General features: G+C 44.8%; 1 protein-coding gene across 1 annotated transcript in view; it reads left to right on the top strand.

Moving 5' to 3' along the window:
- The window catches only part of ATL3 (atlastin GTPase 3), a 264,191-nt gene that overhangs the window by 152,450 nt on the left and 85,675 nt on the right, over positions 1–26,066 (top strand). Inside the window, exons 7-8 of the mRNA XM_078660453.1 lie at positions 9,597–9,689; positions 16,982–17,120. Of these exons, the coding sequence (XP_078516579.1) occupies positions 9,597–9,689; positions 16,982–17,120 (232 nt within the window). The remainder of the gene's footprint in view (positions 1–9,596; positions 9,690–16,981; positions 17,121–26,066) is intronic.

The raw sequence follows: 26,066 nt of genomic DNA, 5'->3' as shown, positions 1-26,066 counted from the left end.
CTGAGGGTTTCCCGGCGCCTTGGATCTATGTTACACATGGAAAGAGAGGGAGAAGCTCTATTGATTGAACAGCCATGATTTAATTCCCTTCCGGAACCGAAGTAGCATGGTTCTAGGCGTAAAAAGAGCGGAAGGGAGTTCCACAGTGCAGGGGCCAGATGGGCAAATGAGCGGCCGCCCATCCGAGCCCGGTTGACCCTGGGAACTGTGAATTTTGCCTGGTTCATGGAGCGCAGATTACGGGAGGGTATATATTTCTGGGCAATCTTGCATAGATATACAGGTGCCTCTCCAGAACTAATCTTAAACATGTAGCATAGTATTTCATTTTTCTAGGAGAACAAATAACTTAATCCATGATTGCTTTCTCTTTGTTGGCTGTACCAACAGATGTGGTCCATGATCCTTTTCTCACTAAAAGGTCTGCAACTTTTACTTTGTACTGACAACTTTCTGGGCTCTGTTTTCCCTTTCTCACCACTACTTGGCACGCCCATTTTTTCTCATCCCCTATATCTCTTACACTTAAGTACCCCTTTTGCCTGGCACTCTTACTCTTTTTTTTTTTTTTTTTTTAGGTCTCGTAGGCGTTCGCCGCGCGAAGCGTGTTCTCGCCAGAGACCCTATTGTCAGCGAGTCTTCGTTCCAGGAGAGGAGACAGGAGCTGGCCGCGAGCTCGGAATGAAGCAGGCCACGCGCACGTGAGCGCTCTCGCTGTGGCCAGCTCCTGTCTCCTCACCTGGAAAGCTGTACCAAACAGCCACACCTCCCCTTGCTTACGCATGCGCAAAAACAGAGACACACACACGAGCACTCCTACAGACACGCACACACACATACAGAGACCCCCGCCCACCCCCCGCCACACACACAGACACACACACAGACACACACACACGAGCGCACCTACACACACACACATACAGAGACCCCCCCGCCGCACACACGAGCACGTACACACACACACAAGCGCACCCCCCCTCCCCCCACAAGTAAGGCCCACTTGCCGCCACTCCGGATACAGCCGCCACCACGGGGCTCTCCCTCGGGCATGGGAGCCCCGCGTCACCAGCTCTGCTTCTCTCCGTGGCACTCCGTGGGTGCGTGCGCGGGCTTCCGAAGACGGAAGTCCCGCCCCACGGCAGGTTTCGATTTCGCTCACATGTTGTTGCAACTGTCGCTGCTCCATGTGGTGGTGGGACAGCTCAGCGGGCAGCTTCGGGAGAGCAGCTTTAAGGGTGTTTTTCTGCCATGGGAAAGCTGCTCGCAGAGCGCGATGAATCGCGAAGATGCCGGTGCAGGGTCGTCTTCTGCTGACCATTTCACTGCTGAGCAACAGGACAACAAACTAATGAGGAAGGCTGAGCTGAAAGTTCCTCTGGACTTTCCCTTGGAGGAGGCAGCTGCCTTTGACGGTAAGGGAAAACGTTCAGTGTTTTATGTCCCGACATGTCCGGCTTTCGCCGTGGGCGTGCCTAAATGTGCCTGCTTTGCACACTCGGACTGTTTTTTTTTTGCCTACGTTTCTTCCAAATACAAAGATTTCACTTACCTTGTCTATGTGTGTGTGTGTTTCCTGTGCAACAACTGACACAACGCACACATGTAAATTGTCAATAGTAGAAGAAGACTGCAACTAATCCAATTGTCAATAGTAGAAGGAGACTGCAACTAATCCCTTTTCAGTCGGCATCTGTCACTTTTTCAAGTACAGTTGAAATGCCTGTGAATCCATTGCCGGTGGCTTGTGAAGTGTCTCATGGGTGCAGTTGATCACGTATGGAATTGTTTACCCAAATAACTACTATTAAGAACGTTTAGTTGCTACAAGTTACTTTTTGTAACTGCCTATTTATTATAATGCCTTTCACTCAGTTACATTAGTTGTTTTTTTAGCAAGTAGAGTGTATATTGTTAATTGTGCGGCTGAGCATGTAGCTTAGTATAATAATAATAATAAAAACATAAAATACTTCAAAATGTGGTTGTACTGAGTTGTATAGTTTTAGCAATGACATTTGTTGAAAGTAGGGTCACCACACGTCCCAGGTTTACCCCAACAGTTCCGTTTTTTTGTTGACTGTCTCAACCTCCACACAGTTTTTTTAATTACACCTGATAAATATCCCTATTCCCAGTACATTGTTACCCTGGGTTCTTATGTCAACAAAAGCGGTCACTTGTAGTTTTTTAGTGCGCCTGCGTCTATTGTTCTACAATGCCATGTTAAGGCTGATTGTTTCTGCCCATACATGTCTAATAGCCTTCATCACGAGCCAAGAAGATCACTAGGGTCTCTCCTTCCTTTTTTATTTATTTAAGAAATCTGCTCGAGGTTCTGATATCTGCATATATTATCTACTTCATTCATGCATACAAACTGCAGTAGTTTTAGTAATTAGAACTGCCAGAGCCTGAACTTGATTCACATTGATAATGGTATTGATCTGCTAACCATACATACCCCATGGCATTTCTGTATTAGTGTCAGCGCGTGTCAGTATTCGGACGTTTCTTCTCCTCCCCTAGGACATTTCTAGAGAGAATCCTTATACTACCCAGTATGTTGCTCAAGGCCCTCTGCGGATCAGTACCGAGTAGCTGAAGCATGGCTGCCTGTGTAGGGCTGAATATGAATTTCACGGCAACCTGTTTTTCAGTATTTAGATCTTTATATGTTCTACTGATGTTAAGTGTTTTTGTAGTACCTTAACTGCTTGAGAACGGTTTTCTGAATTTCATACTCATATTGTTGGCATTGGATGCATGTGGTTTTTTTTTCCGGCGTAAGTGCTCTGAGATTATACATGTGGGAGTTTTCTAGGGGTCTTCATTCATTTTGACTTTCTATTTTTAGGGCTCGGCCTACGTCACCACTTCGTCAGAAGTGGGGCGGAGCTCCGAGCCGTTTTGTTATGGGGCTCAGAATAGTGTAGTAAAAATTCCTCAGTGCGCGAGATTTTTCGGTAGTTTTTTTTGCCATCTGCATGGTAATTGGTCCTCGCGGTGCTGTGTTTGTAGTAGCCTTCACGCAATAGGCCATATGGATTTCAGTTTCGCCACTTCCTGCATATTCTGTGCGGTTATGCGCAGGGGAGTGTAATACATTTTCAATTACGAGCTGTCAGGGTGCCGCGGTAATAGAATCCAGATGGTCAGGCGCGTTCACCAGTCTGCAGTGAGTTTGGTGTGTGCGCGTTCGTCTGCATCCTTTCATGTGTAAGTGTTGGCCTTTGAAGAGCTGGCTTGGTCGTGCGGCGGAAATGAGACACACAGTGTTCATTACATGGGAGATAACAGCCAAGGAAAGTCAGTTTGTGTTCAGCCAGGGAAATGAGGAAATAAGAGTGCGATGCTGCAGCAAGTGCCTAAATCATTATTTTCACAGGCTTACGAACTGTCCCACATTTAGCCGCATTCTCCTTATCTCATCAAAGGGGCTCATGTCACGCCTCACCACTCACCCGTCCATCCCCGCCTCCTCGCCTTCGTGTTGTGGTAGCCGCCTCATTGTACCTCGAGTGTCCAAAACTTGCTGTAAGCCTACATAATCATTTTTTTGTATTTTGACCCTACACGCTTGATTTTCCTGATGGCCAATGAAGTATGCACTCGGCTGGAAATATTATTTTAAGGTATTGTGTACTGTTACTTTCACTAGTCTCATTCTATTATTTCTATCTCTTGTATTACAGTAATGTTTGGTCGGTAGCACAACCTAAGTTTAGCAGAGAGAAAGAACAATTTCCGTAATACCATGGGAGATAACAGCTAAGGAAAGTCAGTTTGTGTTCAGCCAGGGAAATGAGGAAATAAAAAAGTGCGATGCTGCAGCACGTGCCTAAATCATTATTTACGTTGTTGATGGCAGCAGCTGGCATTTATATACTTTCCCTCCAGCGTTTTCCTGTTTACTGCATGAGTAATCTGTAATGTGGCAGTTAATAAAAATTGGTACCATATGCAACAGGATAAAAACACAATTTTATTCATGCAATACAAATGATTTTTGAAAAATGTGAATATCACACACAGGCACTTCTCACACACACAGGCACTTCTCACACACACAGGCACTTCTCCCACACACAGGCACTTCTCCCACACACAGGCACTTCTCCCACACACAGGCACTTCTCCCACACACAGGCACTGCCCGCACACAGACACTGCTCGCACACAGACACTGCTCGCACACAGACACTGCTCGCACACACAGACACTGCTCGCACACACAGACACTGCTCGCACACACAGACACTGCTCGCACACACAGACACTGCTCGCACACACAGACACTGCTCGCACACACAGACACTGCTCGCACACACAGACACTGCTCGCACACACAGACACTGCTCGCACACACAGACACTGCTCGCATACACAGACACTGCTCGCACACACAGACACTGCTCGCACACACAGACACTGCTCGCACACACAGACACTGCTCGCACACACAGACACTGCTCGCACACACAGACACTGCTCGCACACACACACTGCTCGCACACACACACTGCTCGCACACACACACTGCTCGCACACACACACTGCTCGCACACACACACTGCTCGCACACACAGACACTGCTCGCACACACAGACACTGCTCGCACACACAGACACTGCTCGCACACACAGACACTGCTCGCACACACAGACACTGCTCGCACACACACACTGCTCGCACACACAGGCAGTACATACATACACAGGCTGCTCACACAAACCGGCACTGCGTGCACACATAGGCACTGTTCACACACACCCGCACTTTTCACACACACAGGCACTTTTCACACACACAGGCACTTTTCACACACACAGGCACTTTTCACACACACAGGCCTTTTCACACACACAGGCACTTTTCACACACACAGGCACTGTTCACACACAGGCACTGTTCACACACAGGCACTGTTCACACACAGGCACTGTTCACACACAGGCACTGCTCACACACACATACACTTCTCACACACACAGACACTGCTCACACACACACAGACACTGCTCACACACACACACTGCTCACACACACAGACACTGCTCACACACACAGACACTGCTCACACACACAGACACTGCTCACACACACAGACACTGCTCACACACACAGACACTGCTCACACACACAGACACTGCTCACACACACAGACACTGCTCACACACACAGACACTGCTCACACACACAGACACTGCTCACACACACAGACACTGCTCACACACACAGACACTGCTCACACACACAGACACTGCTCACACACACAGACACTGCTCACACACACAGACACTGCTCACACACACAGACACTGCTCACACACACAGACACTGCTCACACACACAGACACTGCTCACACACACAGACACTGCTCACACACACAGACACTGCTCACACACACAGACACTGCTCACACACACAGACACTGCTCACACACACTGTTCACACACACAGGCACTACATCACACAGGCACTTTCACGCACACAGACACTGCTCACAAACACATACACTGCTCACACACACGGGCCCTTTTCACACACACACACAGGCCCTTTTCACACACACAGGCCCTTTTCACACACACAGGCCCTTTTCACACACACAGGCCCTTTTCACACACACAGGCACTTTTCACACACACAGGCACTTTTCACACACACAGGCACCTCTCACACACACAGGCACCTCTCACACACACAGGCACCTCTCACACACACAGGCACCTTTCACACACACAGGCACCTTTCACACACACAGGCACTTCTCACACACACAGGCACTTCTCACACACACAGGCACTTCTCACACACACAGGCACTTCTCACACACACAGGCACTTCTCACACACACAGGCACTTCTCACACACACAGGCACTTCTCACACACACAGGCACTTCTCACACACAGGCACTGTTCACACAGACACTGCTCGCACACAGACACTGCTCACACACACAGACACTGTTCACAGACACTGTTCACACACACACAGACACCGGCACTGCGCGCACACATATGTACTGTTCACACACACAGGCAGTACATACACACACCCGCACTGCGCACACACACAGGCACTTTTCACACTCATAGGCACTTTTCACACACATCACACACACAGGCACTTTTCACACACACAGGCACTTTTCACACACACAGGCACTTTTCACACACACAGGCACTTTTCACACACACAGGCACTTTTCACACACACAGGCACTTTTCACACACACAGGCACTTCTCACACACACAGGCACTTCTCACACACACAGGCACTTCTCACACACACAGGCACTTCTCACACACACAGGCACTGTTCACACAGACACTGCTCGCACACAGACACTGCTCACACACACAGACACTGTTCACAGACACTGTTCACACACACACAGACACCGGCACTGCGCGCACACATATGTACTGTTCACACACACAGGCAGTACATACACACACCGGCATTGCTCACACACACTGCTCACACACACAGACACTGTTCACACAGACCCTGTTCACACACACACACAGGCACTACATACACACACAGGCTGCTCACACACACCGGCATTGCGCACACACACCGGCACTGCTCACACACACCGGCACTGCTCACACACACAGACACTGCTCACACACACAGACCCTGTTCACACACACACAGACCCTGTTCACACACACACACAGGCACTACATACACACACAGGCTGCTCACACACACCGGCACTGCGCGTTCACATAGGCACTGGTTACAGTGACTGAAGTGTGTGAGTGTGCAGTGTAAACAGTGTGAGTGTGCAGGGTGAACAGTGTGTAGTGAGTGCAGAGTGAGTGCGAGAGTGACAGTGAGTGCAGAGTGACAGTGAGTGCAGAGTGCAGAGTGACAGTGAGTTCAGAGTGACAGTGAGTGCAGAGTGACAGTGAGTGCAGAGTGAGTGCAGAGTTCTGAGTGCAGAGTGAGTTCACAGCGAGTTCAGGTGCAAAATGAGTGCCGTTGCAGAGTGAGTGCAGGGTGAGTGTTGCTTGTACAGTGAGTGGCTGCAAATTGACAGCAGGTGCAGAGTGCAGAGACAGTGAGTGCACAAAGAGTGAGTGCAGAATTATTGTCCGGTGAGAGTGAGTGAAGCGTGTGATTGACTTCAGCTTGTGAGTGAGTGGAAAGTTAGAGAAGCTGCAGAGTGCAGACACAGTAAGTGCAGAAAGACTAAGTGCAGATTTAGTGTAGTGTATGAGTGAGAGATAATAATAAGAGTGAGTGCAGAGTGAGTGTAGAGTCATTGCAGAATAATTGCAGAAACAGAGTGAGTGCAGAATAAGAGAGAGTGCAGAGTAAGTACAGTGAGTGCAGAGTGAGTGCAAGTGACAGTGAGTGCAGAGTGACAGTGAATGCAGAGTGAGTGCAGAGTGACAGTGAGTGCAGAGTGAGTGCAGAGTGACAGTGAGTACAGAGACAGTGAGTGCAGAGTGAGTGCGAGAGTGACAGTGAGTGCAAAGTGAGTGCAGAGTGACAGTGAGTGCAGAGTGAGTGCACATTGACAGTGAGTGCAGAGTGAGTGCAGAGTGACAGTGAGTGCGGAGTGAGTGCGAGAGTGACGGTGAGTGCAGAGTGATTGTAGAGTGACAGTGAGTGCAGAGTGAGTGTGAAGTGACAGTGAGTGCAGAGTGACTGCAGAGACCGTGTGTAAGGGTGCAGGGTGCACATTGTGTGAGTGTGCAGGATAAACAGTGTGTGACTATGCAGGGTGACATTGGGAGTGTGCGGGTGAGCATTGTGTGAATGTGTAGGGGCAGTGTGTGAGTGTGCAGAAAACACCACACACACATAGACCACACACACATACCACACACACACACCATACACATACCACACACACAAACCACACACCCCACTCTCTCAACACCACACACATGTCACCACTTACCACAACACACTCACCCCCCCAGGCTCACCCCCCCAGGCTCACCCCCCCAGGCTCACCCCCCCAGGCTCACCCCCCCAGGCTCACCCCCCCAGGCTCACCCCCACAGACTCACCCCCACAGACTCACCACCACACACTCACCACCACACACTCACCACCACACACTCACCACTACACAGAAAACAACACAGAAAACAACACAGAAAACAACACACACAACACACCCCCAGCCGTCAATGAATGCTTTCACCAGGCACAAACACCAACAACCATCAATGTACGCTTTCACCAAAAACAAACACGACCATGCATCAGTGCCGCTAAACACCCACGCACACAACAAACAATGTCAGTGCAACTTTCACCAAACACACACACACACCAGCAGCTGACAGTGCACCAGCCACTCTTTCAATTGGCACAATCATCAACAGCTGTCAGTGCAACCTTTCACCAACCACACGCATTACCATCCAGCTCTGTACGCTTGACAGCCACACTCAGTAACAGCTCTTACTGCACGCTACCACCAGCCATACACACCTCAAGCCACCACTACACGCTTCCACCAAACACACACACCAACAGCCATCACTGTACAATTCCTACAGGCACACACATCCACCACACATCAATGCACACACCAATTGATAACGCATCCACCAATTAATATTGTACCTATCGCACTATGCTGCACTTTACCTTTTAAAGATAATGCGTTAAAGTGCAGCGTGCCACCATTGATAACATTCCAATCCAACACACATATCTCCAACACACACCACATGCTTCCACTCCAAAACACATGCCTAAAACACATTGCCATTTACAATGCCATTATCTCAAACTCAAACAAACCCGAGCCCTAATGCATTCCTAATGCTTGTTTAAATTGTTTCCATGAAACTCGGCGGATTTTTTTTATTTTTTTCAATACAAAGAAGCTCTAACTTTACTAAAACAGTAACAAGCAATTTAAGAACACCTGCTGCAGAGTTCCTTGTAAATCCAGGTTTCAGGCAGCAATAAAAATGTCATGATAACTTGTGATTAATGTTCCTGATAGAGAGCGATCAGAGGTTTGTCTAGTAGCAGGTTTGACTCACCATAAAGTAGTGCAGAGGGTTAATCTGCTGCAAAAAACAGATCGGTGTTTGGGTGGATATCTGAGCGGATTCGTAAAGCCAGCCTTTACCAGCACTATAAAGCAAATGAAATGAATGTGAGAGAGGGCCTAAGGGAATCTGAGGTCCAATTTTTACACGGTGGTAATGATGGAATCAGAGGAGGAGGTGGGGGAAGAGGGACGCGCGGATGTCCAAAAAGTATGTCGCACCGGGCAGCACCACTGCTAAAGCTGGCCCTGTTTCTAGCTCAAGCGGCACCGGCACCTGTAGTCTAAAGATAATACCTCTGCCTCAAGTGAAGTACTCTGGTACCCAAGGATGACTAGCAAACAATATTATTCCCAACGTTGCTTACTATTCAGCAACATTTGACAGTTTGCAAATCATCTTTATACACCAATTCAGAGTTTGATAACAAATTAATGCAACACATTGTAATATACAATGCCAATAGCTCAAACTTTAATGCTGCGAGACCTATTGCATTGTAAATGCTTGTCTTAATTTTCCATATGTTTGTGTTTTTGCTTTCCACTGCAGACCCTGATGTTCCTGATTCGAGATTGGAGCTTTCCATATGAATATGGCTACGGATTATCCGGAGGGCAGCCCTTCTTGGAGAAGAGACTGCGGGTAAAGTTTAGACTCTATCTCTGCGTCAAACCTAAGAAATTAAGATGCAGAGTTTGTGTCCCTTTTGGTTAAATCCTGTTCTCAGAGAAGTTGATATGACCAGCATTCTCTTGCTCTGCAACTAGGATCTAGACATCCCGTCAAAATCCACTAGGTTTATTTATTTATACTGTTTTATGTATTGCGAACATTACCCAGAGGCGTTACACCCACAAAGTTAAAAGGTCACAAATAAAATGTGGAAAGTTACCACAAAAAAAAACAACAGTCGGATTGATTAACAAAGCAATTAATTGAATGCCAATATGGAATCATTTATGCAGTTATAGGGGGAAAAACCTATACTGTGTCGAGAAGCAGAAAAACAACAAGGGTCATATGGGAACACAACAACCAGACAGAGGGATGGGGAGAAATGAGTGAGAGGTGTTTCCAAATTCCCGGAAAATAGAAGTATCTTTGAAGGAGTAGAAGGTTCTGGTCTCTCAGGTAGCCAAAGAGGTGGATGTGCGTAAAATGATGGATTAGGTTAGTTGGAGGAAGGGCAGAGAATTCCTGACACTAGTCGAAGTCCCTGAGAAAGAGTGCTATAGGTGGTTCTTGCGTGAAAGTTGTTTACTACAGAAGAAGTGTATCAGAGCTACAAAGGGATCTGAGACCTCTTGAACTTTTCTGCTTCAATGTCGAGTATTGGCAGATGGAGATAAGAAGTACATTGGGGGCAATGCATGCAGCCTTGTTAATTGCTCTAGCATCAGTGGAAAGCCGACATAGTACTTGAGTAATAAGGTAGGATTTTTTGGTTCTGTAGCAAATCTTGTATATGCAAGTAACAGTGCTTTCAGGGGAACGAGGTGGACTCTAACAAGAACGGTCAGAAGGGAGTTACTGTAGTGTGGTCTGGAGAGCACCAAGATTGAATTGGCTTCTTAAGGTATTGTTCTATATGAATTGACAAACCCATATAGTAGCCTCAATTGATAGCTAGTGCTCATCTCCATCGCATTAATCTGTGTGTGCAGAAGAAGCCTGGGGAGCAAGGGCCAGATGTATGTAGCGCTGGTCGCAAAATACTGGTTGCAATTCGTGAGCAACACTTTTGCAACCAGTGTGCTATTTTGTGACCCGACCTATGTGCTAATAGGTCAGTTCACAAAATACTCCTGGTGGGCCGCAATTTGATCTACGCATGGACATTAATGAGGTAGGTTGCAAATTGCGACCCACTTTGAATCGCAGCATTCACAGGGATGGTGGCCTGCTGAGGTCCGTGGACTACCATGTCTCTGATTTCTTTCAAATAAAGCCATTTATTTAGCTATGCAACTTGTTTTCCTTATAGGAAAACAGGATGCTATAAAAAAAAATGAAAAGATTTTACTAACCGGTTTGTAAGAATAGGTAGTGACCCATGGGACCACAGAGTACTCCTCAAAAAATACTTTTTGAGGCATGTGTAGCTGTATATGCACATGCTTTGCATACTCTTGCCATCTAGTGTTGGATCTGGATATGTGCAAGTTTTTTTCTTTGAAGAAGTCTTTCGAGTCACAAGTTAGAGTGACTCCTCTTGGTGATAATGGGCATATACATCGACTCCATTATTTGATTGTTTTCTTTCCACTGTCTGGTTCGCATGAGTTTGCCTATGCTACCCGCCCATCGATGCTGAGCTGACCGTCCACATCCGGAGCTTCGGCACCGATCACAAACACTGCTCGAATCCGAAACCTTCCATGCCGGCTCTGAAAACACTTTCTGAAAATCCTGATAACAGATTCAGCCTCTAACTGGGCGTATCTTCACTAACCCTCCCGCTCCAACACTGCCATCATCAAAACGACAGCTGTCTTTTCAAGAGGGTCTTGATGTACCTACTCCACCGAAAAGCAATAAAATGGACAAAGCAACAAGTCCTTTACCTCCTCCACCACCCACGCCACCTCCACTGGCATAACGAAACTTTAGAGGGCCCTCCTGGAAAGTACATAGAGGGCCCTCCCTTCATACTCACTCTGGCGCTTTCAGGCCAGGGTACTGTGCTGAGGGGGCCCCCTGAAGCTCAGGGTCCACCCTCAGCACTGTGGGGCCTTTGTTACGCCACTGACCACCTCCTCCTCCACCACCAGACTCACCATCTCCACCACAATCTGTTGAGGATCCCCTAGGCATTTCACATCCAGGATCCCCAGTGAATAGTACAGGTGGACGCAATGCAGGGGATGACACTTTTGGGGCACCATCATATGATGGCCCATGGGATTCCTACGATCTAGATCCTCCAAGGGACACTGATCCAGGCTTATACCCTGCAAGGCCATCCTCTCCTGATGATTCCGCTACATATCAGAAGCTAAGAGCTAGGGCTGCTACTTTCCATGACGTGCAGCTGCACAAAGAGCCTCTAGAAGAGGATTTCCTTTACGAAACACTGTCATCTACACATAGGGGCACTCAATACCTACCTATTTTAATGGGCATGTTACCCCACACAGATGTAATTTTCAAAGACTTTGTTAGGGCCAGAATAATAATATCTAGGGTTGACAAAAAATATTAACCCTCTCCTTCAGATCCCATTTATATTAGAGAACAAATACTAACAGACTCGGTAGTTTGCTAGAGCAAATTCACAAGCTAGCGGGGATGCACTCCCTCCCGACAAGGAGAGCAAGTGCATCAACAGGCCTGGGAAATGGGTTACAGCCCAATCTGCAAACCATTGGCATATCGCCAACTCAATGGGTTTACTTACCAGATATCATTGTGCTCTCTGGGACATAATGGAGGAGTTCCTCCAACATCTCTCAGATGAGCACAGAAAGAGGGGACAAGAAATTGTTACTGAGAGCAAACTTCCATCTAACACCACCATACGTTGTACCCTAGACTCTGCTGACAGTGCAGCAAGAGCTATTAACACAAGCATCCTGTTCGTCGCCATTCATGGCTGCGGATTTCAAGCTTCAAGCCAGAAGTACAACGAAACCTCGTAAATTGATAAGGAATATCTCTTCTCACCCAAGTTGACGAGGCCCTCGACAAAATTAAAAAATACATAAACCGCGAAATCCACCCCTGGTTCAGGCGTGATGATGGGCACGGAGTTGAGGACCGCAGCTAGACTAGCCCCGGATTTACTCTGTTATTGGGAGCCTCTAAAATAAGTTTGAAAACAGAGTGAGGAACGGCAAAGAAAAACAGGCAACGCCCATGGGTTGGCAGACATCGAGGCGGCCGGAAGACTTCCAGACACACACAATGTGTGTTTTCTTACCGTTCAGCTCAGACTGAATGAGTCGTATGTTGCCCTGAAGAAGAACTAAAAAAAAAAGTTTACATATACCCCAACATGTTCTGAAGTCGAAAGCTGTTGGTATTTTCTAAGGAAAGAAAAAGGAGAACCTTCTCTGCTTACACCTATGAGACCTGAACAATTCTAATTAGACAAAAAGCTATTTGTTTTGGCAGAGAAGAGCTTACAGAAACAGGCCTTTAGTCCCATGTGATACTATGGGTAATACATTGACTGGAGTGAGTTTATTTGGACTGAATATCAATAACTCACAGAGATTAGTAACTGTTGGATCATTAATAACCTTTTCAAAACCGTTTTATTGTAATGTTTGACTTTGTTGATTTATCTTATCTGTGTTATTTGTTATACACATCTGTGTTGTCTGTACCCAATTGATAAGATTATCATAAAATTGGAAAATATAAGAAAAATAAGCTCATGAAATGTGAAATAAGAATACTCGAACACACCAGATTAACGTGTATTTTGTGTTTCTTCAATTAATGTCTATCAATGGCCATGTGGGGTTTTCTATAGATTTTGTACTGTGGATGAATTGGTAAGGAATATTTGCCTATGCTTTTCCGCCTCTCCCTCTCCTTCAGTTTCTGGTTAGCAAACTCTGGCAAACCTCTCTCACAGTCATAATCTTCACTCCCACATGGGCCCAACAACCTTGGTACACAGCTCTACTAGATCTCTCAGTAATTCCCCTCCAGAAGCTCCCAATCAGGCGGAACCTTATTAACCTTGGGCAACAAATAAAAGCATGATGTCTTAGGATAATCTTTGCTCAGAAACAAGTACTCCTCAATATCCAAAATGCCCTTCGAAGAGAAAATCATGATATTTATGTACCGATTCTTTATTCACATCCAATGAGATAATCTCATAACATTCTGTCTGATACAGCTGTCTCAATGCCTAATTTTCATACATCGTAGTACCCATCCCAACTATATTACCACCCTTGTATGAGGGTTTGATACCGATAATCAGATTTTAATACTTTTAATGCTTGTTTCTTTATATCAGGCAACTTATGTGATTCTCTGTTGATCCTGTTTCTCAGTCAGTTTCACCACAGTTTCATGAAACATTTCAATATTAGCATGTGTTATAAAGGGTATCATTCTTGATTGAAATCTAAAGCCACTTCCACTGGAAGTGCTGACATCTATTTCCAAATTGTTTATGATCTCATTCAATTAAATAGCAGGATTCTCTAATTCGTCTTCTCCCAACAGTGCTTCAAGAGCCAGAAGGCAAACAACTTCCCCAATCTTAATGTCACACTCCTTAGCCATGCTGCCCTCAAAAGTTGATCTTCCTTCAGACATTTTGTGTAGTTTGTTATTTTAATTTCCTTTTAAAGAGATATAAATCAATACGTGTCTGCGTGTAGGCAGATCGACCTACCTCATGAATATTAGTGAGGTAAGTCACAATTTGTGACCCATTAGGACTAATAGCTATCACAGGGATGGAGACCTGCTGGGGCCAGCAAACCACAGTGTCTGTGATTGCTTTTTAATAAGGGAAAATGGATTGCATTTAAACGGGAAAAATGAAACTTTGAAGTAATACATTTTCTTTTTTTACATTCTCAAAGGAGAAGGGGTCCTTTTGCAAATGGTTACCACTACCATTTAGTATTTGGTAAAAAAGGAATGTTTTGCAGCCGCAATTCGGTTGCAAAACATTCATACATAGCACTGCAATTCAGTAGCCCAAAACATGCCCCTTCCAAATACTAATTCGCTAAACCAAATTGCGATTTGATAACAAGTTACAGAATCATAATTTGACATTTGTACATATTTAAGCATTTTTGCGGTAAGAACCGGCCCGATTGAGCCGTTTCCAACCGCAAAAATGGTTTGTATATATTACCCTTGAAAAGATTAACTTGATAGAGAATTCTGAAGATGTTTCAGCCGGATTGAGTCAGGCATTTAGAAATAGTAGAGGGGTGTGGAGTAACACACTGGGAGTACAAAACCAGGAATTATAATGGGGCACAAGTTGTGAGATTGCCCAGGAAAGTCAATAGCTAAAAGAGCAAGGTTTCCGTAGGGAGCTGAAACCCAATCATTTCAAGCGCTACCTTTTCAGAAGATCACAAAAACAGAATGTGGTAGCGCTCAAACAAAGCGGCAAATAACCATCACAAGTGTTTCCCTTCAGTAAGGTTTGCTTTCAGTAAGGCCTCATCGTATTATTATAGACCTAGTTCTTGCATCTGACTTTTCATTTTAAGTCTGTGTTAACGGTAAAATACAGACAAGTTTTCATTGATGTAATCTTTCATTAAAATAGATAAATATTCACTGCGTTACTTTCTTTATATTGCGATGTTTAAATGCCACTAAAGCACTTCAGAGGAATTCAACCTTGTTAAGTGGTGCAGAACAACACAAATGGTAATACCCTGATATTTCTTCCAGTAAGGTAGCAACCACTCCGACACCATAGCCTCAGAAAAACTGCACGTTCAAAAACAAAGATTGTGGTAGTGCTCAAATGGAGAAGCATAAAACATTTCAGAGGTGCTTGCCTAAAGTAAGGCTGATTTCAAGTAGGCTTAATAGCATTATCGTAGAAGCAGTCCTTCCATCTTTCATTTACCCTTCAATTTTCATTTATCAGACTGACTATTCAGATTGCTGAAGTAAATAGGCAGTTCCTGTATAGTTGATAATGTTGCTAGCGTTTGTCTTGCATTTTAACAGGATTAGAATGTTGTCAGTCTACCTGCATAGTTTGTGATGTTCTTAGGAGTTAGTGTGTCTTATTTTTATCAGGTGAGACACCCCGGCTATTTAAAGGTTCTGGAATAGTTTCAAAACTAAACAATCTGTTGACAAACAACGTAATAATAGTGGCCAGTTCCTAAAGGTCTTTAATCATGATGGATAGGCAGGTTAGACAGGAGTCATCTTTGAAGTTTCAGAACATTCCCAGAATTTCCTCCCGAGTTACTGCTTTGAAACTGAATATAAAGTTGTCAGAAAAGTCTCCGGGGCCTCATGTAAATAAAAAGGGTCTAGTACATCTTCTGTTAAACTTTTGATTTTAATATATTTTTCTAACATCTGTGCTGTTTTTCTGTGAAAAGAATGCACACCAAAGATAGTGGTGCATTAGTCTGCAGGATTTTCAGTACAATTACTGTTATGAATTGTTTCAGCGTCCTAAATTTGTTGCTCAAAAAAGGCGTGCAGAGTGGAAATTGATCAGTACAAAATCAGTAAATATCTGTGTCCAATTCGAATCTTCTAAATCACCTCCTCCAAATGTTTTAATGTAATATCTGGGTCACTTGTCGATGCACTCTGAATATCTTGTTCCATCCTTCAACAGTCTATATTTTGTACCTGTCTTTTAAAAATATAGAAATGAAGTAGTCAGCTTTAATGACCAACAAGAATGTCTTACTCAGGCATTTGAACCTCACAAAAAAACTTTACACAATACATTTCAATCCCAATTCACAAAAATACAATCAATTCAAAGTGAGACATTGTGAACAAGGTTTTTGGTACTACATCCGGCTGTGTCCAAAGAATGATTTGGGGCACATCTGAAATGAGCATAAAAACCCTCCTCCATCTGATTTCTTTTTGTTCAAGAATTATGTTTTGTGGTAATGAAAGCCTGTGACTGAGTGGTGAGAAGGCTTTGGTCTACTATGGGGCCCCACGTCCACGGTTAAACCCTGGCAAGAGCTGGGGAGCTAAATCACTATAGAAGAACAACTTGAAGCTCTCATCTGTAGCTCCTCTACGTGTTATTGAACTATCAACTGACTTAAATTCATTCAGGAATATACGATTATTCATCATGGACACCTGTCTGCTGTAGTGGCTGAGAACCAGTCACTTGGAAAGGTTTCTCTATTTCACGTATTTCCTGTTTAGGCTGTTTGGAGGGGGGGGGGTGATGGGGACGGAGAGTAAAACCTGCTTTTCTAAGTTTTGGTCACTGTTTGCAGGTAACGGAACATCAACACGAGGAAATACAGAATGTCCGCAAGCATATCCACTCCTGTTTCACGAACGTCAACTGCTTTCTCTTGCCGCATCCTGGCCTCAAAGTGGCCACTAGTCCCAATTTCGATGGGAGACTGAAAGGTAGGTGTGCCTGTCCTTGTAGCGATCCTGCTCTTTGTTTAGTTTTTATTTTATTTTATTTTGTTCACTGATACATTAATGCTGGGATTCAGTGGTGATCGCTATTGTAGCTTAATTATAGATTGTACCTGTGTAGAAGATGGTATTAATTTGGAAATTTTGGCGGGACTGAGGGGTAGGATGTGCTGTACAAGCTTACACGCACAGGGGCATGATGCTTGGATTGCAGAACAATTATGTCAGACGTAGGCTAAAAGATACAGAGGTTGGACGGGGATAACCAGTTAGCAAGATCTTGCTTAGAAGAGATGAGTTTGCTGGTTTTTACAAAAATGCGGGATGCCTACTTATGGGTGTACAGCAATAGATGCTGTATGTACTCCACACTGATCTAATGCACAATATATTTTGAACAGCATAGTGGCTGTAGGGTGACTTGCATAAGCGTTGGTCATTGCGTCGTTGTAAAACTATCTCAGTAAAGACCTGGAGAACCTCTCTTTATTTCCGGTACTAGGCCCTTCATGTAACTTTACAAATTAATGGCAGTCCGTCCTACTGTTTTCTTTTTTATATAGCAATCCAATTTAAGAAGCAGTCTTTTTGACTCCCAGGCAATTGATGGAAAAACTCTTCTAAATTTAATATTACATAATTGATTCAAAATAAATTCATTACTTAAAGTACTGAGGGGTAGATGAATAGATCTGTAGATCCCTGAACATGTTCCGACTTCTTTTCAGAAACTTCTAACCACTTCTAACTAGTTGAGAACATTAATAAATATGAATATATATATAATATATCCTATCTTTGAGTTGTGAAAAGTGATATAGTGTGATTCGTCAGCAAATGTATAAGAGTACAGTATGATATGAAATATGAAAGAACATGAACATTAAAGTAATCTAAAACTTAGTGCAGGAGGGGCAGTGGTGGTGGGGGAGGGAAGAAAGTGGAATCTGACCGTTACACTCCCGATAGTTTGTATGGAGCAATGTGGAACTTCACCCTGGGAACCCTATATAGGGCAATAGGATCTGGAAGGTCAATTGCCACCCATTTCACACTTGAGAAACTCAGGAAGTACCTATTGCTTATCTGCATTCTTGGACTGGCTTAAGTATTGATAATTGCTCATGGTGCCCACCCATCGTAAGGTGATCACTAGACCCGGACACAGTAGGTGCAGTGAAGATGGCCCCTTCTCTGAATCATTTACTTCAGACGAGTTGGAAATCCTAGGGAACTCCCCTTTCCGAATCAAGTCAGACATATGTCGGGCCATCCTCCACACACCTCAATAGGCCCTTCACATAGGGTTGAAAAGGGTTCCATATGTCCTCAAATAAGTTCATCTTGTCTCAAAGGTTTACCACCAGCTTTTCCATTGTGTATATGTGCCACATATTTGGCCTACACAGATCCAGGGAGATTCCAGTTTCCAAAATTTGTAAGTGTTACCTTTCCTGCCAACAAAATGTGTTATATTCATACGTTCATGATGCACACAGGGGATGCACTCTTTTGTTGATCTCCTTGTTGATATACTCTATATGTGATCTAGAAGATAGCACTCTAAGTATTCGTATTCTGTTCTTTATTGAAATCCTGAACACATGATAATAGGTGCTATGGAAGGAACCACCATGCAGGTCCTTTCACATTGTCTATTCCCATCTCCCTTACCACTTTCTAACTCGCCCACACTCAGGAGTCTAGTTTTTATACCATGACTCCCGATTCCACTGCAACCATTTTTTTTTTACAGAATTTTATATAGGGCAGACTTGACCTGAATCGCGCATCAGAGCGCTTTACATAGCACCAGTTGCCTTACATGAGGACACATTCAATTTTGTTTGGCACGGGGAGATTACGTGATTTGCCCAGAATCACAGGATGTTCAGCATCATTACAGAGACTCGAACCCAGCTTCCCAGATTCGAGGTCGACCGCCCTAGCCATTAAGCCAACTCCTCTCCCCATCTATCCCTCTCTGCCACGCTATCATATATAATCAAGACACCATAAATGTTCCCCAATACAATTAATAAGAACAGAACGTTAACAATTGTGACTAGTAACATACAAATTACTAACCTACCACAAACTAATACTGATGCAAACGATGACACACGTCAATCCATGACTCAGTCTCTCCCACAACACATGACATTGCCTGTGGATTACCAATTGGCATTTTTCTATCCACTATGCCACCTTTCTCAATGCCGCATTCTCCAAGCCACCACCCTCTTTTTTTAATGCTCTTACCAACTCACTTGCTACAGAAGGGATAACTACTCTCCTCCTAATCACTATCCTCTGTTGCGGCGCACCACTGCACTATGTAAATGTCACACCTTTCTACTGTCCTGTCTAACAACACCTTACAACACCACCCTGATTTTTTTTTTGTGGATCAGACCATCATGACACTATCACCTTCACCACACCAGCATTTCTAACCCTACCATACTAATCCACTTAAACAGTTGAAGATTATGAGATCCCATCACCACACTAAATTCTTCTTTTGGCTTGGCATACCTCCGCTTTCTTCCTCATTTCAGGACCCTCAATGGCTCCAAATTTCTCTTTATGTCTCTTAACCAACCATCAGAGTACGAACTTTGTAGTAAGCTTCCGTCCTCTAAATAATTCCACCTACATTTTTCCTCGGACATAATTTAGGGTAATATGTGCGATAACAACATGGCTTGCAAGGACTTTTTTCCAAGAAATACCTGATGGAGACCCAATTTTATGGATTCCTTCACAACCATATATAAATGTTCCAACTGACCATTTGCTTAACGGCCCAATGATGCAGCGCCACCTTCATGAGTCTAAGACCCAAAGTCTTTAAAATCTTCTGCATTTTCTCAGATGTCAACTGCACCTCGATACCAGGCACGAATACCTCTGGAAGCTTCTCTAGAAGTCAGTCTAGAAAAAGGCCCATAAAATTGGTGCCCACTTTACACCATAGCAAACACAAGGAGATGTTGGACGGAGCGCTGAAACTTCTAAGACACTCACCCCCAGTCACAGATCTGGGTTGAATCCCTCATCGTTCTTTAGCTCACTTCGCCAACCCAGTTACACCATGGTAAGTCCACTGTCTCCAACAGTACCCTGCACAACTTAGCCATCTTACCACTTTGGCAGCATATGCTGCACTTCTCACCCACTAGCCAATCCTACAATCAATACCAGGCCACCAGATGTTCTCCTTGGCCTTTCTGTTGGTACTAGATGCCTCCATGACTCATGACACTAATATTCTACTTAATGTTGTCCCAGTTTACATCTATCATGTTTAACCGTTAGGCCCTTTCCTTTCAAAGCTAATAAAGGATTCTTCATATTTTTATCATGCTCAGTTCTGTCCTTGCTGAATACTAAAATGTCATCTTGGAATGCTCTTGCTCCTGGTAGTCCATCCAAAGATGTTGCCATTATTGTTTAAAAAAATGGCAGAAGCATTTACAAAGCAAAAGGCATCCTCGTGTACAGGAAGACTCCTTCAGGTTCTATAAACACTGTGATAAAACCGTCCTCCAACTCTGTTTAATATATGCTCGTAAGATCGATTGTTGTAAATACTTAAGATGCAGATGCTGAAGACAGTAACTCTTGCAAATTTAGGAAAGGAATGGTATCCGCCCAATAGAGTTTTCGAACATCTAAGTCAATGCCCAGTCCAAGGTCACATTTGCTATTTACAGAAATTACAACCGGAGTCAACCAATCTTAACTCTCAGTTGGTTCAATAATATCATTGTTGCATAAATCCATTGAAATACCCTTCAATGGAATTCTGTAACTCATGGGTACATTCCGCATCACCTCCGACACAGGAGTAGCATTGTCCTTTAACCTAATTTTATGTTTGGATCCACTCAATTTTTCCAAAGGCAGAATAAACACGCTAGAAAATTAATCCTCACACTCCTCCTAATCATCACTTCCATATCCACTAGTACCTCAAGGACCACGTCCATAGGTGGATACGTTTTGGGGTCCCACCGCATTCCCAACTCCTCTAGATGTGGCCATCATAGGATCATTTCACCATTTGCTGCCACATACAACTTGCCAGGTGTCCTGTGCCCCTTAAATTCCAGATCCACCCTCACAAGTCCTTCCATGGACATTCTGTTACAAGTATAACTCACTGGACATTGGTCCAATTGTAACAATTTTCTATTTGTCAACAGGTTATGAAATAGCTCCTTGTTCATAACAATATACTATGCATAAGAGTCTACCATTGCTACCACTTTCTTATGGTCTGTCAAAATTTCATATCATGGCAATCCTTTTTGCTTCTTTCGTTTTACATCCTTCGTCACTCACACTAAGAGCTAAGCCTTCCACAACCAGCACTTTACATTCATCACCTTCTGAAACATAGTACACCTTCCTACCCACGTTCTTGCACACACTACTAAAATAAGCCCCCCTTTTTTGTTTTTACAACTACTTGCACCGCATCTGTAGCAGTTGCCATACCTTCTATATGTACCACTGTTTATAAATGCAATCCATCTAACTTTCTACTTATTTTCCTTCATATTCTTTGAAACTACACTTATAGCAGCATACATTCCGCTATGATTCATCACTCCCGAACACACTTTTCAAATGGTTCAATTTTCCTTTCTGCCTCTAGTGCAGCCTTAAGATTAGTTTAACCACCAGACCATAATCTCTATTGAATGTCTTTTGACTTCATTCTCCTTAAGATTTGGCCCATAAAACCTGGTTAATTGTGTTGTGCTCAAAATCACAAGTGACTGCCAGTGCACTTAAGGTAGCTACACACTGATTCATTGTTTAGCCTTCTTTTGGACTTCTTGAGTAAAATGTAGATCTTTACAGTGCAGCTTTAATTTTTCTAACATACTTCTCTTTCAGTTGCGTTACCCCAACTTGATAAATATCTGCATCCCCCTTGTTTTTTTTTTAAACTCTTTTTATTTTATAAAAAGAAAACAAACAATCAAGGCAAAAAGAACATTACAATACAGGCGCTTTTTCGGAGCAGGAAGGAAAGGGCAATAGCATTACAATGCAAGTCAATGAACAAAAATCAAGGGGGGGGGGCAAAATCAGGGGAAAAAAGACTAAAGATTTTAAAACATATGCATCAAAACAAGTCATGGAACGTCTGGACTAGGGTGAATGTGAACTATCGGGTACATCAGGAAGGGGTGGTGTGCATATCCCCCCTCTGTAGGAGTTCCATTGATTCCAAATTTTCCCCCATTTTTGGGGCCTACCTCGTGCCACATACACCGTCTTCTCTCTAAACATACACCAATCCATATTTCCTTCCACCCCGAGACCGTCGGCGGGCGGGGAGCGCCCCACAATTGTGCAATGTCTCGTTTAGCAATCATATTAGCCAGGGTCGCCCAACGAGTCTGAGCCACGTCATAGTCATTTGGTTCCCATACATTCAGCAGACACCGCCTAGCTTCCGGTTGTATCTCGACTCCCGTAACCTCTTTCATGACAGCATGCACTCTATTCCAAAATACAGCCACCTCCGGACATTCCCAAATGATGTGAAGGAAAGTAGCAAGCTGACCACAACCACGGATACATAACCCATCATCTGAATAACCCATTCGGATCAGTTGCGGACCAGTAACATACACACGGTGCAAGATCTTGAGTTGGACTAGTCGAAGACGGGCCGGTATCGCGACCTCTTTGGGTGAGGAAATCGCGGATTGCCAGTCCTCGTCATCTAATAGTAAACAGTCTCTGGTCCAGACCTCCCTTAAACGCGTTAACAGGTCAGACCGATCATTAATTAATTTCTTATAAATCAAAGAAATCGTGCTATCGGGCACATGTCCATCAAGTATCCGATCCTCCAACGGGGAAGATTCCGGAATAACGGTCCCAACGGGGAAAACAGAGCCCAACGCGTGACGAATCTGTAAATAGCGAAAAAATTCCCGATCACTCTAGTCGTATTCCGCCTTCAAGACCTCAAAAGTCTTAATCCTATCTTTAACCCAGAGATCGCCCACTGTACTGATACCAATCATATCCCATTTCCCAAAGCCTTTCGTCTGCCATAAACTTCCCAGCTTGCAAGAATCGTACAAGGGGGTCGCCCGGGTCAGTCTCCCGCTCCACCCCAGTGCCGCATTCGCACAATTCCACACCTGCACGGCGATCTTGGTAGGACCAGTAAGCGTCCGAATTGCCGATCCAGAGTATAGCGCCCTATTATAGTTCGCTCCCGGTAAAAGCCACCTATCCATCTCAAATGCAGGATCCAAACCCGGACCATACATACTGTGATTAATTGCACTCAATTGAGAGGCCCAATAGTAACGTCTAAAATCGGGAAGAGCAATACCACCGTCATACCAGGGAAGAGTAAGTTTAGGGAGGACGATACGGGCACGCCAATCCCAAATCAGCTGTCTTTGTAGACTCCACTTCCCGGAAGTATTTTGCCGGAATTGCGTCAAAAATATTCTGGAGCGCGTATAAAAATTGCGGTAGAGACATCATCTTGAAAAGGGCTGCTCGCCCGAGGGGGGACAGAGGAAGGCCAGCTCACCACGTCAGAACGCAACCGTTGTAGCGGAGGGAGTAAATTACGTTCATATCTTGCTACGGGGTCCAAAGTGATAAAAATCCCCAAATATTTGAAACCCTCTTGTGTAATCTGTATTGGACAACCACGCGGCAATACAGGGGCGCCACCAGCGAGTACGTATATACAAGACTTGGACCAATTGATCACGAGGCCAGAATTGCGTCCAAATGAAATCAACACATCAAACAGCACGTTTAACGACTTTTTGGGCGAAGTGAGGTACAACAGAATATCGTCCGCATAGAGCGATATGCGATCTTCAAACTCAGGGGTCCACTGTATACCTCTTATCGTTGGTTCCCAGCGCAACCATGCAGCCAGAGGCTCCAAGGCAAGTGCAAAGAGGAGGGGAGACAACGGACAGCCTTGCCGAGTACCCCTTCCCAGAGCGAAGGGACTGGATACCCGACCATTGACCACTACCTGTGCCAACGGAGCCTCATAAAGAAGTTTCACCCAGCTAATAAAGCCAGGACCAAGGCCGAATTTCGCCAGAGCGGCCCATAGATATGACCACTCCACGGTGTCAAAAGCCATCGTTGCGTCAAGAGAGACCAAGATGGCCGACTCCAGAAGATATAGGGCTCTCGCGAGAACGCCGTGTAAGCGTCTCAAATTCAGTGCTGTGTTACAGCGCGGGATTAAACCGGATTGGTCCGGATGGATCAAGTCACTAATCACATTAATGAGACGGTTAGCTAGTACCTTAGCAAGGATCTTTGGCTCTGCATTAAGAAGTGAAATGGGTCTGTAGGACGTACAACAAGCCATTGGCTTCCCCTCCTTGTGAATCACTACTATCGATGCAAGACGCTGATCATAAGGGAGGGAGCCAGTATCTCTCGATTCCATGAACATACCGCGGAGATATGGTGCAATCCTATCCGGACGCAACTTGTACAACTCAATAGGGAGACCATTGGGACCCATAGCCTTCCCCGAACGAAGAGAACGTATAGCAGTAGCTATCTCATCTACCGAAAGTGGCGCTTCCCCCTTGTTAATTCTTTCAACCCAACATCCCCCAAGTGATGCTTCAACAATGATAGTTGTCTTTGTGGGGTACTACTGAACGCCACAAAAAGATCTAGATAAGTTTGGAATAAATCTAGCCAGAGTTCCCACTCCACAGAGGGATCCTCTGGGTCAGCCCAAAAAATGGAGGAGGTAGAGTTCTTGATATATCATGTTAATATTTAATACAACAAATAATAACATTTAAAAAAAGTAATCTTTGTCACTATGAAAGTTATTTAGAATATTCAGGACCCAGTACCTCCTAGTACACACAGTACTTCTCTGAAGAAATTATTTCCACCTTGTAGGAAGGTAGATCCCTGACTATGGTTGCCCCCAACTTTTTGCCTGGTGTTTTGCTGGTTTTCTGACTGTTGACCTGGGGCCCTGCTATTCAGGACCCCAGGCCTACTGCTCTCTCTGTAAAATGGATTCCATGTACCTTAGGTACATACCTAATTGGATACTGAGTCTCCTTATCAGTCCCTGTACAGTGTACCTTAGGTGCCCAGGGCATAGGTGTACCCAGGGCCTACCAGGGGCTGCAGCATGTATTATGCCACCCCTGGCTGGCCATCCAAATCTGACACAACTGGCTGCACGACAGCTGGGGCAAGGTGGTGTAATCACCCTTTGCTTTAGATATAGTATACCTATATCTAACCCTAAAATGGACACATGTATTCCTATCAGTCACTCATATGGCAGGCCTTAACAATCCTGAAGGCAGAGTGCTTGGAATCATGTGAAATGGTGCTCTGGCATGAGCTGAGCCCGTTTGCAGCTTGCGGAACCAAGTCCTAATAGCTGTTCCATGATAATGCATACCATATACTCTTAAGTGCATTATAATCCTCGCGGTTATATGCCAACTCTGGTATCGCTTTATCAAAACATGTCGAGTAAGGTGTCATACGAATTGCAATACTAACCCCTCGCCAATTCTGGCGACGGGGTTAGCATTCCACCCTTCTAGAGGGACACGACATGTATGTAACCTGTAACCCCGGTTAAAGTCAGACATAGCCTCAGCTCCACAAGATGGATGCTGCCACCGAGACACAAGTCTGCCCTCCTGCTGCTGGGAGTCCTCCGAGCACAGGAGGCAAGGACAAAGGATTTCCTGCCAGGGGCGGTGCCAGCACCGTCCCAGACAGGATTTTGTGTATCCTAGGTAGGCAGGGCTTTAGAGGAAGGTGACTGCAAGTGGCACCCCGGTGCTCACTGTGCATAGGCCGGCTTGACCAGTTCCAGGGGCACTCCAGCCCCTGATCTGGGGAAAGCCCGCCAAAGGA

This window comes from Lissotriton helveticus, chromosome 9, assembly GCF_964261635.1.
Source record: "Lissotriton helveticus chromosome 9, aLisHel1.1, whole genome shotgun sequence".
NCBI lineage: Eukaryota > Metazoa > Chordata > Amphibia > Caudata > Salamandridae > Lissotriton > Lissotriton helveticus.
The sequence above is the reverse complement of the archived record's forward strand: the minus strand, read 5'-3'. Positions and strand labels throughout refer to the sequence as shown.